General features: G+C 39.2%; 1 protein-coding gene across 1 annotated transcript in view; it reads left to right on the top strand.

Annotated features, from left to right (window-relative positions):
* The window catches only part of LOC139126103 (neural cell adhesion molecule 2-like), a 52,929-nt gene that overhangs the window by 15,922 nt on the left and 20,252 nt on the right, over positions 1-16,755 (top strand). Inside the window, exons 2-5 of the mRNA XM_070692154.1 lie at positions 11,401-11,550; positions 14,103-14,243; positions 14,877-15,011; positions 15,687-15,824. Of these exons, the coding sequence (XP_070548255.1) occupies positions 11,401-11,550; positions 14,103-14,243; positions 14,877-15,011; positions 15,687-15,824 (564 nt within the window). The remainder of the gene's footprint in view (positions 1-11,400; positions 11,551-14,102; positions 14,244-14,876; positions 15,012-15,686; positions 15,825-16,755) is intronic.

Genomic DNA, 16,755 nt, shown 5'->3' with positions numbered 1-16,755 from the left:
ACATAATATACAAGTAAATAATTACTGTTCACTCACGTACACGTTGTCAAGAATGGGTCGACAATGTGTCGGAGACTGTCGCGCTGGCGATGGAAATGAAATTGTTGTGTTTTTTCACATGCACTCATTCTGATAAAAATCCAACATTGGAGAAGGGTGCGTCGCTCTTTCATGCAAGAGTGTGGTGGATTTTAAATTTACTTCCATGGTCCTCCAATATCCACGAAAGTACAACGGAAATAAAGACAACAACACGATTGCGCAAAAGACAGCCCAATCTCTATATTCAATTTTTATGAGACTTTTCATACACTGGAAAAGTTCAATAATTCTACAAAAATACATAACAATAACAACAAGGAAAGCAATACTAAAATATTATACAGATCGTATGGCCACAAATGACAGAAACGGCATCTTGGTTTCTTGTACTTCGATGGTACTAAAGGCAATTGCAGACATTTTATTGCGGCGGAGCGTTGGCAAGTATTCCAATTATTGCCGCTTATTTATTGCGCTAATTGTTTACTTTTAAGAGTTCGCAACTACCCCCGACCTTCTATTAAACCACAGATCGGCCGGCAAAGGATGTGAACAATGGATTTACCTTGATATAGTTGTAAAACAAAGAGGAAACGAATTTGTAGGTCACCCCTAGAGTGGGACTGATTACTAAAAATGTGAATGTTTCGTCAGATTATGGAACCCCTCCACAACGTTCAACTCAGCAGATATTCCAAAGAAAATGAAAAAGTAACGTTGTTGTGTGAGCGTCTCTGATGATATGATGTGTTTTTACTGAGCGTATTTTTTAATCGTTCCACCTCTGACCTTCAAAACGACGTGGTGAGGTAGTAGTTTTATTTGCAGGTTGCTGATTTTGTCGCAAGTGCCGACGACCTTTCATCAGATACCCGGTGACGTCAATATAACAATGCCCACTGGAGCCAATGACATCCTGGCAGACGACAAATTTTCCCTAAGGGAGTGGCAATCAGAACTTCGAACCTAGAGGGGGGCCAAAATATAGAACAGTTGTTAAGTTAGACATTGATGTAACTTTGCTACTTTACTTGCAAATATTACTGAAACTGAAAAAGTGTGGAATTATTGACAAAAATATGCATGACTATCTGTCATGTAACCCATATTCGAACAGTATAAAAGGAAAAGAAAGAAATGTAAACGAAAAACATGCATCTCCTTATCCGACTATCACCCATGAAGATTTAATGGTTTGTCCCTAAACTTTAGGTGAGGTCATATCTTGTTAAGTTTTGTATAAGATTTTTATCTGAATACTTGAAGTGAGTATGTGTGCGTAGCCTTGAACAGGAAGCATTGACATACCGACACTGGAAACTGCCTTTTACAACGCCTCTTTCTGTCAGCCACCTTTTGATATAAACTTCAGATGGACATAAATTTCGAAGGACTAAATAAAATAAAGTATTATTTAATAGTGCTTCTCATACAATATCTGTCAGATCACAGTCCCTCCAGTGGTCAGATTGTTGTCTTGGCTGAAATTCTGTCGCTGGTTTTGGCGGTAAAATTGGTAGAGCTATAGGGGGCGTGACCGGTTGGTTTATCTTGATTACAGATGACGTTCATGCTGACTGCAGTACGTTTAAGTCACGGCCCCTCCACACCTTGGTAATAGGTACAGAATCACAAGCGATATATATGACTCGACATTGGAATAGAAACAGTCATGGCCGAAACTTCACACATACCCACTATTAAATCTCTCTGACTCAGTGTTGGCATATTTCTAACACGAGGGTCGCGGTGTATTACTGGAGAACAAGTCTACCCACGTTTTGTCGCGGGTTTTCGTCAAATTCACGTCAAAGCTTGTAGCAGCTAACTGGAGGAATCAACTGTTTCTGAATAAGATAAGTCATCCAACATGGTTTTATTGCTCGCTTTTATCAAATGTTCGATCAACCTAAACGAGTTGGCACATTGTGTGTTCCTCACAACATGTATCCAAAGAGTGAGACAGGTCATATTTGTAATCGCTTTGCATGTTGCAACCTGAAGGAAAACCAAAATACCAGTAAACTGTATGCCAGAGCAACGCATGGGGTGTAGCTACGTGTTATTTGTGAAAATGTTTTGACTCGGCGGTATACAATATGCCAGGTAGGATAATGCAGCACCACGCAATGGCGGCTGCTGCTGATGTGCAGCGTGCTCGGAAGGTTATATCTGATTGGTCGATTGTCACTATTCACAGCAGCTTAGGGAATCTATTTGTAATTGCGGCATTGAGGATATCTCGATATTGGTCGCTTTATGAGTGACGTCATGTCAGGAAAAACGGAAGTTTCTATGATTAAACAAAATGAAACACTGAAGTAAAGTAAAATTTGAAGTTTGATGTTGGTATTTTGTTCGGCATGTCATTGGAAGTGTTTCCGCAAACGTAACACGTTCCTGAAGCATCAGGTTTAAACGTACAGGAACTTTAATAACCATCCCACTGACAGACCAACAGACAGACAGACAGACAGACAGACAGACAGACAGACAGACACCACACACACAGGCAGGCAGAATAGACATGTGCACAAATCATATATACATATGCACACATATACCTATGGACACATTGCTCTAGTTCAGCACAGGATTGAGTTTATAGTTGTGTTTACTTGACAGCAGACATACATTCATACAAGGTCAAAGCAAGCAAGCTTACAAGGCTGTTTATAACCGTCTATTTTTGAAATGGTGAATAACATTTTGTTGTGTTGTTTGTGTTTTCGAGTAGCAGAAAATATAAACATGATACAGTTTTGGTCTACCACCTGTGGAGCTCATTTTGGAGCTCATGGAGTACATAAAGTTTTCACTAGCTATGTTTGTGTTTATTTTCCCCAATACTGTTAACACAGGAATGGCGGGTATTTGGAATTTCAAGTGTCGGTAGTCTGGGTAATTTGTTTCCCTAGTGCCAAATACAATCTGCACGTTGACCCCTGGTTTGTATTTTTATTTCGAATAGGAATGGTTGAAACGTTAACTTTGAGCAAAAGTTGAAGTCTTTCGAGGCGTGTATTACCTTAAAGACACTCTGCCATTAATGATCCTCCTTAACATAATTAATCTCCATCAAAGTTGCAGACTTCAAGTTTTCAAAAAACATCAAAGATGGCTTCGCCTTTTTCACCTAGTTTACCCGCGGCGCGTAAATCATAAAACAATAGTGTTTGCACCTCGTAAATTTAATATATGGAAGCAACATGTCGGATATCAGCGCTAGTTGTCTCGCTGTGATTAATCTGTGACCTCAAATTTCATCAACTTTTACTCCATACACAGTCTATGAAGATAATAGATTTAGCCTGTGATAATGTTGCATGATTTATTTTACGATATAGTAGATATATTTTCTGAGTCCTATCGCTAAGTATGTCAAAGTACAAAGTACCAGCTCTTCCAACAGACCGCAATGTGTTGTAGAATGTATTATGTCATTGTTGACAATATAAATCTCTATTCGGTTGAGTGTCAACAATAACTTGGCATCTTACACATGTACTAAGGCCAAATGTCGGGCACTTTGCCACGGTTAAGCGGGTAGAACCATAGCCTGTAGAGAAAACACGTTTCTCTAGGGTCTATGGTCGTTACCACAAAGGGTATTTCACAGACACACTATATCAATGATGGAGAAAAATTAAAGGTATACTGTCACCTGTTCCAATTTTGCTACAGTTACCATGGACAGAGAAAATCTAACCAATCACAAATTTTGAGCGGGTGGCCGCTTTTTAAAAACAGCGCCCTCACATGGACATTTTGAATACCAAGGAACGCCCCTTTGACCATATATGGGTATATTTAGATTACAGATGACTGTATACCTTTAAGGTACTGCTCTTGGAGCCGTAGTGGTTGCTGCTTATTTCTCTGAGCGACAGAAAGCCCCACCAGCTTTCACATTTTTGGAATTCTGTCAATCTAAGACGTTCGTGCTTGTCAATGACGACAGTTGAAGGCTGACATTGTTCGCCATTCGCTGATCGCTCATGACCCATTAAATGCGCGTAAAATATTCATTGATATTGTGCTATGTATAATCGAAAATTTATTTTTTTTGTAATTAAGAAAACTCACGCAATTTGCCCAGTTAATCAACTTTATTCCATTCGGAACAAAGTTGATCAGTGACGTCACCGAGGTCTCATGCTATGCATTCAAACGCGACGTGGTCACGCTTGCACGAGTATGCGCTTCACAGAGTGGTCTAGACAGACATGTGTTATCCAGTGTTGGGAGAGTATGGTAATCTATTATGACCATTTTGTAATATCAAACCAAAGTGAAATTTCCATTAAAAGAGCCGGCGCATCCAGGACCAGACGCATATTATATCGGGAGCAGATTACATTTGAGTCAGACGAACAAATCGCAGACATTGTCACAATTACCGCAATATTGTAGAATGAAAGTAAACGAACAATCAATGTGAAAACGGGAAAATTCATATCAGGGACATATTACTTTGAAACAGAATTTTCAAATCTGACGAAAGAGTTTTCTGTCGTCGTATTATCAGATAAATCTGTTGTATCGCCGCAGTAAGGTTGTTAAATTGCCTGACATTCAGTTGACAAGCTGAACACTACATGCTTTGGGGAGTAGAACCAGAAACTGTGGTTGCCATTCAGAAACAATAACAGTGAAAAATTGTCATTAAAAGTTACAGCTACTGATGACCCTTCTTAACCAGTCTTGCCGAGATCCTTAGAAGTTATTCAGCTAACATAGCCGAATCCCAAGCTATTTTGCAGCTATTTAGCTAAGACAGTTCAGTGAGCGGCTATCTAGCTAATGAACTAATTAGGACGGGAGAAATAGCTGCAGCGATTTGGTTGAGATAATCTGCGACTATGCAACGAGAATACTCCATACCTTGAGCTGTTACAAGTTACGTCAGCAAATAACATCTGCTGCAACGGAGGAGATTTGTATCTTACATATGCCATTTTGTGTTGCAGCATTGAAATTATAATCACGCTAATTCAAATGAGAGATTGCAACTCTCACGGTAGACTGTTTCCATGGTAGCGCCCAGATACACGCACCGGATTGCGTCGACATCTATTCCACAGGAACCACAAAGGGAGGGGGCACTTGATCACAGGAAAGAACTCGTGTACTGTAATGTGATAAAAATGTTTTCTTCGGATGAAATATCTCTTTGTTGTGTATAATTCAATGTCAGAAATGGCAATTTCCACAGGATGTGGGTATCCTTTTTACTAGTATATGAGAAATATATTCAATTAGTGTCAGCAACAAGGCCTATACAGTTGCTCCAAATTCCGTTACTGTACGGCATAAATGTCATGTGACAGTAGGGACCTGCGGTATGGTCGGTTCCGAACCTGTTTATCGGCCTATTTTAGGGATTCATGTTGGTCACATATTCAAATCATATGTGACATTATGTCGTAAAAATAACGTTTATGATGTAATTCTCAAAAGTTAACAGATTGTTCACAGTATACCCTTTCGATATTGCACTGGGGAGATAATGCTCGCTCTTTGTTGCTAACGTATTTTATTTGCAAATCGGTAGTGTTTTAAGAACGTAGCAACTCTTTTTAATGAAACAAAACCAAGGGATAGGTGATGGAATCTTAGGCATACGTTGGTCAATGTATTGACATAGTAGTTTATAGGGTGGTGGTGTACCCGTGTATTTGCTTGGCGTCGACAACGCGCAATACTGTACCTTGAACTCAACACTTTCCCTCAGAAATCAAATCATGTCTATATTTTTACAAAAATAGCTTGGCTGTATCCAGGTTGCAAAATTAGCCCTTATAATTACTTTACAGATTGTATTGGATATTGGATCAACCCTTACAAAGATCTTATGCTCCGAGTCCATCTCGTGTGGTTAAACTGGCTACACTATTCGTTTAGATTAATCGCTTTGTAAAATGAATTTATACTTTAATCTTTGACAACATGACTTCCATCGACTGAAAAGATGAAAAGTGGCTTATATCTACAATACGCCATCTTTCGGATCCCAATACTATATTCTCTGTCTGTCATGTAGCTGATGATTAAAAATCTGGAAATTATCTCAACACAGAAGACATAGGCACAGATACGTATACGTGGTGATTTGTATAGATGCTGCCTTGCCAATGCAATGTGACGGTTGAAATGCAGCAAAGCGACATGAATGAAACTATGACTGGGCGTTGAACCTTACGAGGGAAGCTCCCCAAGTAGTGGACATTAACGTCGATATCTGATAAGAAAAATTGATAAATCGAGCTGAGAACTCAATGGAATCCCGCGGGGTCACGTGGTTGTCATGAGTGAATGCTGCCCATGATTGAAACAAATAGAAAGCCGTTGTCGATAAAACACACAGATATCGTTGCATCAACAAAACAAGAGGCAGGATAACCGAGTGACCGATATATAAGCTTAGATGTACTTTCCGCAACCGCATGGTTCCAGTCTCCCTGGCTGCCATGTGTGCCTCTTTTACATTAGATTAGATTCGATAAGATAAGATAAGATAAGATAAATTGTGTGACCAGATTTGACGGAAGAAAATACTTTCATTTGATTAGTCTCTGTATTTTAAATTTGAGGATAACAGATAACGTATAACGGTCACATTTCTTCAAAATACACAAACTTACACCAAAGGCGGTGCTAGCTTTGGGAGCCATCGATGTCGTGGTCGTCAGGAATGCCAAAACTGTTACAATTGCTGTCAGTATTTTTCACGACTTCCATTCATATGGCATGTTACAAACACATGCATGACACTCAATTTCCCATCTATCCGTATATCTATAAACCAATTCAATGCGTGGCATTCATCCATCGATCTATTCCACTCATACATATAGATAGATAGATAGATAGATAGATAGATAGATAGATAGATAGATAGATAGATAGATAGATACGTACGTACGTACGTACGTACGTACATACATACATACATACATACATACATACATACATACATACATACATACATACATACATACATACATACATACATACATACATACATACATACATACATACATACATACATACGTCGAATAAAGACTCTTTCAAAGTGATTCACTCGATAGCATCTGACGGGGTCACCACGGTAATTTGTTTCTCACTGTTTGAGGCTTGACTGAAATGAATGAACGGCTTGAACAAATTGAAAAAGACGAGATTTTGTCAGATATCAGTTAGTTGAATATGGTTGTCGTACGCGTTATGCCTGATGATCATCCAGACTGTGACTGACAACTAGCATCGCCATGAAGGAAAGTCTTGTAACAATCAATTCGCACGAACATGTCAAATTAGGGACGTACCGTCAAATCTTCGGGGTAAGCCGCGATGTGATATTTATGCCACCTTATTGCTCTGAAAAACAATCTTATTAATAATGTATGCAATAATAGACATCTTAAAAGTGACGTCTTGCGTTTCCTCTAACATTGAGTCCAAATTTGCCTATCCCTCACCGGTTTTTTATGATTCGCTCCTTTGTGCACATTAGATTACCCTGGGAGCGCGCTATCAGTCCAAGCGGAACTGATTTCTTTTGTTCGGCGCAAATGAAGTGCGCAGGCAGACGACAGAGTGAATCCTCAAAAAAGCACAACGTGTTAAAATAACCATACTTATCATACCATCATTAATCGCAGGTATACTGGTAAAAATATGACACATTCTCGTTGAAACTCTCGCAAAGACGGAAACAGCTTTTGAATTTTTCAGATTCAGTGTTTTTTATGATCTGACAATGATATTTGATGCTTGTCAATTTTCGTTTTCAATTTCGTCTCCCATTTTCGATTTAATATTGGATACGCTGAGCACAGCTGTGTACGACTGCCGGGTCAAAGTTCATTACTGATCTACAGATACGAAAACTATTTGCTCATATTATTTTCCTCTGCGTGTTTGTTCAAATGGATAAATGATTTTCCCCCATATTCTCCCCCATACTGACAAACATACGCCCCGGGCCTCACGGTATCTGATACAAGGATGGCTAGATTAGGCGAAATATTTTCCTGAACACTTGGTTCTTGACTGCCGCACACGATCAATAGTGAACTGCAATCTTTAGCCGTACTGGAACCTGAAGGCCAAGTACTTACTCGCGTAACATAGAGAATCCCAAGGCTAAAGACTGTTTGAAAAAAAAATAAACTTTTATTCACAATTTCGCTGCACTCTGCAATCAAAATTTCGCAATTTCATCATAATTCGCTACTCTAACAGTAATACAAAAATATACACGAGCGATATATAATATACATCATCGTTTCTAAATTTTTGAGAATAAGCTTATTGTTAGCCGCTCCCTTTGGCTGAGGATGTTCAAAAGTTAACGACATTAATTTCAGAGATTTACATTTTCTGACTTCACTTTACCTTGCGTAATTATATTGTTTATATAGGTGTCTCGGTCGCAATGCAGTACCCCCTTGAGTAGCATCCCTCACCCCCCCAAAAAAATAAACGTGATGTGTTTGACAGTATAGCTAAAAAGACGTTGAAATCAAAACTTGTCGTGAAGAAATCACTATGGATAAAAAGTACAGTGCGGTGATATCTCCAACGTGGGAAATACGAAGATTTTCTGCTCTCGTATGCAGTTTCACTGAATGAGTCACGAGATAATTGGACGTGTACAATTGGAAATCAGCTTACTTGATACCACTTAAAGAAAGCATGGCATTTAACAAGAAGCACGACACAATGGCTGTATCGTGCACCTGTGTTAAGGTCATTAAAGCCCAGTCATTAGACAGGCTTCGGTGCATCCATTGGCCGATAATGCAAACCGTCAGCCTCGGTCACATCCGACGAGGAAATGGAAGTTCCGACACGTGGTCTAAAAGCAGATGACTCAATTATGGACTGGGCGGTACGCAGTGAGGCAATTAGCTGACCAGGCAGAGCGCCGTTATTATGCGTTCATGTTGTTCTCGGGCAATACTGACGAAATCTGACACCGCGATGAAGCCAATACACGGGGCTGTTATCGGTTATCGGACCGGGTCAGATAGGTCAGCATGTCACCATCAGTGCGATTAGTTGCTTATACTGAATTGACTATCAATGCGTTGTATATCATTCATTCAGCTGACAAATTAGGCAAACAATAAGTAACTGCTGCCAACTATTGAAAACTACGGTTACGAAATGAGAAACTGAGATTTGTGGACCGAACTAATTGGCTAACTTCGTCTGTACATATCATACATAGTCTAATATGTGATAACACCATATTACATTCATCAATTTGAAAATATCTTGATAAATATGTACATAATATATATATATATATATATATATATATATATATATATATATATATATATATATATATATATATATATATATATATATATATAATAATGCGATATACATGTAGTGGGGATCTATATACGGTTTTAAACTGTATCATATCTGTGTTGGAGTTCGAAATAAATAAATAAATAAATAAATATCGTTAGAAGCATCTTATTCATTTATTACTTTATAACTCTCAAATACACACACACACACACACACACACACACACACACACACACATATATATATATATATATATATATATATATTTATATATACACACACTTATATATGTATATACATGTAATGTATGCACGATGCATACATACATACATACGTACGTACGTGCGTGCGTGCGTGCGTACGTACTTACGTACGTACGTACATACATACATACATACATACATACATACATACATACATACATACATACATACATACATACATACATACATACATACATACCTACATACATACATACCTGCTTGCCTGCCCGCCAGCCTGCCGACCAACCTACCGAACTACATACCTATACACCAACATACACGCAGTATAACATACTACACCGTTTGCCGTTACAAATGCTGTAAAATCATCTACAGTAATCCTTCAGGGAATTGAAAGTACGCAAAGATCAATGGCCGACGTTTCGTCTCATTAGAAGGACCTGACTCAATTTCTTTAAGTGTTTTGGATGGGAATATTTAAACAAAGGCAATGTTTTACCATTCTAAATAATGACCATCAATATTTTAGAAGCCATCTGTCAGGCACTACGTCCGTTCACTCACCGGAATTAATCGCTTAATGATATATCGTATACTCGTCGTTTTGCTTAAATTCCCTGAATCGATTTCGGTTGCGAATTTTACAGAAACGGGAGTGCATTTGATTGTACTATAAAATCATATCTCAATAATGAATCTCAGATTGATTCTAAGAGCTTTTATCCCCAGATATGAAATTGGCGAAATTAAATCGTAATTCTTGGGCTTACGTCATAAAAGAGCGGGAACCGGGTCACAGCGCCTGAGATGTTCTCCTGCTTGGATGCCATCATTAAGTAGTGTATTCAACTCGCATCACATAACTTTCTCTCTGCTGAGCGACTTGTACAGACAAATACTATGAACGGGAGAATGGTGCATATATATATATATATATATATATATATATATAATATATATATATATATATATATATATATATATATATATATATATATATATATATATATATATAACGTGATTTCGGGATGCAAGAAACTCAAGTAACATATATTATTATATTATTACGTTGCACTTGAAGCAATTTGTATCATTATTTATAACGCTCTGCTGTAGCATCGAGCACTGTAATTTCCCACGAGAACATCTGTATGCTTGTATATATATATATATATATATATATATATATATATATATATATATATATATATATATATATATATATATAGCGCGGATGAATAAGTTTGCACACGTCTACTGATCTTGTTGTATATTTTCTGTTTATTATGTTGGTAATTTTGACATATATTTGGCATATATACACCCTTGTTGCCGTTTGTAGTTCGATTAGTGCGTCTTGGCCTAGGAACATAATCGTGTCTCTCCGATCTCAACTTCGCTAGCCAGAGGTGTTTATTTGGGGAGGGAACCTCCATCAAAACAACACTCCCTCTACCCATGGAGGAACTGTCGTTAGGGAGACTGTACCAAGCCGTGCGGACCGGACGATATTCCAATTTATGTGAAGTCTATTTTAATGTCGACCAATAAATCTTGGGAGGGACAAAACCCAGCCAAAAGGTTGGAGCTGTGCACTTCGTTTTACAAAAGAGAACATTTTCACATGAAGGTTGGAAGAAAGCGTGGAACTTTGAAACCTGAAAAAAATGCATCCTGGCCTACCCCTTCAAAGATCAAACGGCCCATACTTTGTTTCTTGGATTTTGTAATTTATAAATTTGCCTTGATTCTAGACATAGTATTTGACTTGACCGTGACCTCTATGTTTCTTTTTTCCCATCAGGCGTAGAAGCAGCAATAGACCTATATCCATCGGTGGAGCAGTATCTTGCCGTCGATGCATCGTTCAGCGTGACCTGCGAAGTACCTGGGGGAAACAACCCTAAGTGGTATGACCCTTCCGGGAGGGAAGTACTCTCGCTTTCCCAACCAGGTAAGGTTTTTTGTTCGGGTTTTGATAACTAATCTTTGGTTCTCCAAAGATGATGAAATGCTTGTTGGTTAAATGGTTTTTGCGTATCATACCAACCGAAATAGGTCACAGAAAAGTACCTTAAAGCTTATCAAGGTAGTATGGGCCTCGAAAATGCGAGACTCAAACCTTAGCTCAAACTTCCCCAAGCAAATGTTCAACCATTCTAGGGGGTGGGGGGAGGGTCACCCTGCAAATTTTGGTACTAGAGAAACAAATTACGTATACCCAATATTTACGGATATTTGAAATTAAAAATGGCCGCCATCCTAGTGTGAATGTTATAGCAAAAATAAAATTTTCGATTTTCACAAAAATAAGCCGGCGAAAACTTTATTTAGTCAATGAGCTTCAAAATGAGCCCTGGCAACGTTTTGTAAAAGTTTGAGCGTCCGAATGTCTGCCACCGAGTCGCATTCATCTTTAAGTGTTGGCTACCATCTCCTGTTAGGACAACTTTTTTACCTGGCTCTTTGAAAATTTCGAATTTTTATTCTTCAATTTAAAAATCCAACTTTTAACCCATCTTTAATTCTCTACGGAGTCATTATCGTCTCTCGTAACGGTACAAACTATGGTCACACTTCCCAATATTACAAATTGTGACAGTAGCTGAAATCTACGCCCTCTAGCTCTGACACCTGTCGGCTCGCATGTCAGCATCGCTCATGGAGACCTAGGGGATAAAGCGCGCGTTTTTTACGCTTTCTGGCTGTGAGCTCATTATGGATCGTCTGCAACTTTGACATTAGACATCGTGCGAGCACATGCGAAAGCCGCTAAAACACGAAGCGATGTAGACTAGGGGTATAAACATGTATAGAGGAATATCTCTGTCGAAATAAAAACAGCCTAGGTCTACAACAGCCAAAGAGGATATCGTATCCCTTAATTGGTTCCACCTAATCTTCATTGGAATCTCTCGGCAGTTTCGGTACCTTGAAACTTTACACGTCTGCAGTGTTGGAATACGAAACTGCGGAGGGTACCATTGATCCGGGTCATTTTATCTCCCTCCCCAAGCCATTAAGATTTTCAGAAATTGCGCGATGCAAAAGTCCACTGTCGTGATACGATCACTTGACAGCCGACGGCCACGCCGCTAGCGTTATTCAAAGCCTGGTTCACCCCGTATACCTGTCTAAACAACTTTCCTCACACACCATTTGGCGCCAAATTGGTAGATATCTCGAACGACAAACATGCCCAGACACGTCAGCGAAGTTCAGAAGGTCACACATTTCAACGTTAAACATTCAACACGGTTTTAACCTCTCAGAAATTAAACATTGATACAAAACCAAACATCGCATTCATTCACCCCCGATCAAATCTGTACAAAGATCACATACAAATATTCCAGGGAAAAGGGTGACGTCATGTTCTAGGGCAACACACAGAATGTTCCGCCCAGGTTGACTGACTTGCAAAATCCAGCTAGCCTATGTTTTCCATCGTCGTTCGTTAGAGTTCAATGCAGCGCTGCCGACCGACTTTCAAAATTTTGGTTTTATCAAATATTTAAAAAGACAGTGGCTGTAACTGTTGATGATTTTCTTTCAATATACGTTTTTGTATGTCAACTGCCAGGCCCTTGTTCTACTCCTCAAAGCATCTATAATTGCAAGTACTGCTGCTGTTTACATTTGAATTCTAGTCCGGAAGAGAATTTATTTGTCAACAATAACAATGCAGTCAACACACGTACAGGCTGAGTTGACAAGCTGAACAGTGTGTATCTCAACATGCTTCGGGGAGTAGCAAAAGAAACTGCGGTTGATATTAAAAACAAAGCAAGTCAGAAAATGTCATTAAATGTTCGAGCTCCTGGCCCATTTCAGACGTACGCGTATGATTCCATAGTTTCATGACTTGGTAGACATACGATTTATTGCTACTGGGTTCTAAAAATACCATCGCACTCCGATCTGTCTGCGACCTCTGTGTCATTCGGCCATTACCGATGTTTACTTTGTGCACCGATTGATGGCAATAAATTCACCGAATACATTTAACCACAGTTGAACACGCCAAGTTGCATATCAGACTTTGGTATATCAGACTTTGTGAAAGTACGTTTAACTTAGCGACCCTGTACATATCGACTGCGATGTCTTCTTGTGAAAACAGACATCACGAGTTTTGTATGTATGTATGTATGTATGTATGTATGTATGTATGTATGTATGTATGTATGTATGTATGTATGTATGTATGTATGTATATAAATTGCATGCTGTCTTCATCTACGTGAGTTTGTGAGAGGTAATATGGAATATGCGTGCTTGACAGAGAGAGAGAGAGAGAGAGAGAGAGAGAGAGAGAGAGAGAGAGAGAGAGAGAGAGAGAGAGAGAGAGAGAGAGAGAGAGAGAGAAGAGAGAGAGAGAGAGGAGAGAGAGAGGGGGGTCCGGCATCGTATAACCGTGATAATGAAATTATAAAATGATGCTGTTTGTATAATTTACGACCTGATGTCGCCGTTAATATGTCTCTCTACTCTATATTTTTGCAGGGTTTGACATTAGGCGGTACGTTGAAAGGTCGGACGCAGAGATGGCAACTCTCTGGTTCGAGCAAATCATGGACAGTGACAAAGGGACGTACACCTGTGAATTTGGATCAGATACTGCCACTATCAAGATTGACGTCATTGGTATGTGGATGTCGTAATGAGTGTAAAGTCGTGTTATTAAGTTTTAAAGACCCGTTCGTTTCTTTTGCACGTAGTGTTAAGAGAGTTTTTTTCTACAGAAAAATAGGTTTATCTGCGCAGTAGAAATAGAAAGCGAGCATTTAAACGGAAACGGTCGTCGGAACTGCGCCTGTGCAAGTTCCTTGTTTACAATTTCGTGCAAGATATCTTGATGCACCTCATCATCATAGCTGCAGTTCCGACGACTGTATCCCTTTAAAACTGAATTGAGGGTCAATTAATGCATGGTCCCTCCACGATGATGTGATTGTAACTGACGCTAGTCGGGCGGCAACCTGTTGTTCGTCAAGATAATATATATATTGTTGTCTGTTTTAAATGATCAGTAGACTAAAAAAGAACGTAACTGGGTATGCAAATAAATTGTCTACTGTAGGTTAGTCTTGTCATGGTGACGAAAAATTATCTTGATGTTTCTATAAACTTTGACATGATATGTTATATCCAACTACTTGACGGCATACACTGAACTCAGGACGCCAGAAAATCTAGTATTAGTCACAGAGAACACTACGAAACTCACAAACATGTTCAAAATCGCTGACTCACACCATTTCCGCAACAATCTCACAGAACCTATCGACTTTCGCAACACACCGACAAAGCAGCACCTTATCAGGGGTGAAGATGGTTTCATCGTGTGCGATGTGACGTCATATCCCCTTCCCTTGCTGACCTGGAAGTTTAACAACTTCCGCATAAACGAAGGTAAGACATATTTCGATGTTCAGCAGCTAGAGCCTCGGCTGGTTGTAAGCCGAGCATGGTAGTACGATTATGCATTAGGCATCGAAGACTGTTTTCGGATTTTTTTGCAGCGGAAGGTTATTTCGTGGTGTATAAGCTGGAATGGACTTATTAGCTTTTCATCAGCTTCCATAACAATTGAACATGTATTGTAGAGCTGCTATGTTCCTGTTGGTAGATATCGACATGCCTGTGACGTAACAGTACAACAAACAGAATTTTTTTGTGCGTGGTTTATTTGTGAAATTCGTTTATAAATTTTAATATAAATTGGAGATAAGCGTGATTGTCGCCAGCTGCAAACTGTTGGCCATTGTAGAATTTTACTTTTGGAAACGATTCGGTCATGAGCGAGTAATGATGTAATCCCTCTTTTGAGGTCATTTGTAATGATGTCGCCATTACGAATATTTTCCCCATATTCTCCCACTTTAATGAGTGTACGATATTATATACATGGAAAGGGTCAACCCGAATATCACGTGACCAAATGTAGTTTCAAAACACTGGGAAGGAGATGCAAATGCTGGTAGTTTTTATTTTCTGAATGAATGAACGACGAACATTTGAACACAGTTGTGGAGAGAGTCATTTCAAGAGATATTTGCAGAATTTTGCCGATCGTTTTCGTTCCAGACCAACATTACGATATGGAAGAGGGCGGTCTAAAAGTGAACAGCGTCACAATGAGCGACAAAGGAACTTACACATGCGTGGCTCGGATTAAAGAAACGGGTGACGTAGACCAGAAGGACATCGAGGTTGAGGTGTACGGTAAGTACGACCAGAGGACGCTCATATAGTAGTTAGGATTTATGTTGAGACCGGAAGCCGAGCAGTATAGAACGGCGCGTGATTTTCGGGAAGCGGCTATACTGTGTCACGCTTCAACATCCGTACTTAAAATCTTTATTCCAGCAGCGCAGCGGTTGCTGAGCCAAGGCACGACCAGGTCACCACACCGATGAGAATGTCAAAATAAATGAAAGTGAATATGACACGACACATCTTTTTCCGAGCAACCTGACAGAAATGGAACTCAGAATCACTTTACACTACCAGCCACATTCATTCTGTTTGAAATGTCGGGTCCTTCTGGATTCAAAAACCAAGATCTTTATCGAGCCCGACTCTGATATCAATCTGACATTCTCTAGTGGATTTCACTCAATCACACCAACTCACTGTGTGTGACAAACGCGTTGTATGTGCAGTATACACTATGTCCAATCCTATAGATATTACAATGCGAATCATGGTCACCGACTCATCAATTGTAGATCTTCATTCATATTCTTGTCTCAGCTTTTAGCAACGTTCTGACCTAAACAATCGACAGGGATTGGACCGTCACGTACAGTTTGTCATCTTGGTAGAACGACACAATTCAAGCTGTGGTCGCTGAATTTCGGGACGTGTTCGCATTTCGCATTGTGAAAACTCAAAAAGTTAAAAAACAACAACGACATCAGCAATGCCGGTCTTTGAATAGACCCTCTGTCAATCATCGTGGCACTAAAGTTATTTGACAACAATGAGAAGGTTTTCATAGTGAAAGTTACGCAAAAACAAAAATATCAGCTATTACTATAAATTTTTGTCCTAGTTTAAAGAGCCGTTACGGATAACATAATCTTCAATACCTGGTCTATGTGCCAAAGGAAGTTCTAAGAACTATGCAAAAGTATTAGAAGGTAATTCAGCA

The sequence above is a fragment of the Ptychodera flava genome, assembly GCF_041260155.1.
Source record: "Ptychodera flava strain L36383 chromosome 3 unlocalized genomic scaffold, AS_Pfla_20210202 Scaffold_26__1_contigs__length_13983176_pilon, whole genome shotgun sequence".
NCBI lineage: Eukaryota > Metazoa > Hemichordata > Enteropneusta > Ptychoderidae > Ptychodera > Ptychodera flava.
The sequence above is the reverse complement of the archived record's forward strand: the minus strand, read 5'-3'. Positions and strand labels throughout refer to the sequence as shown.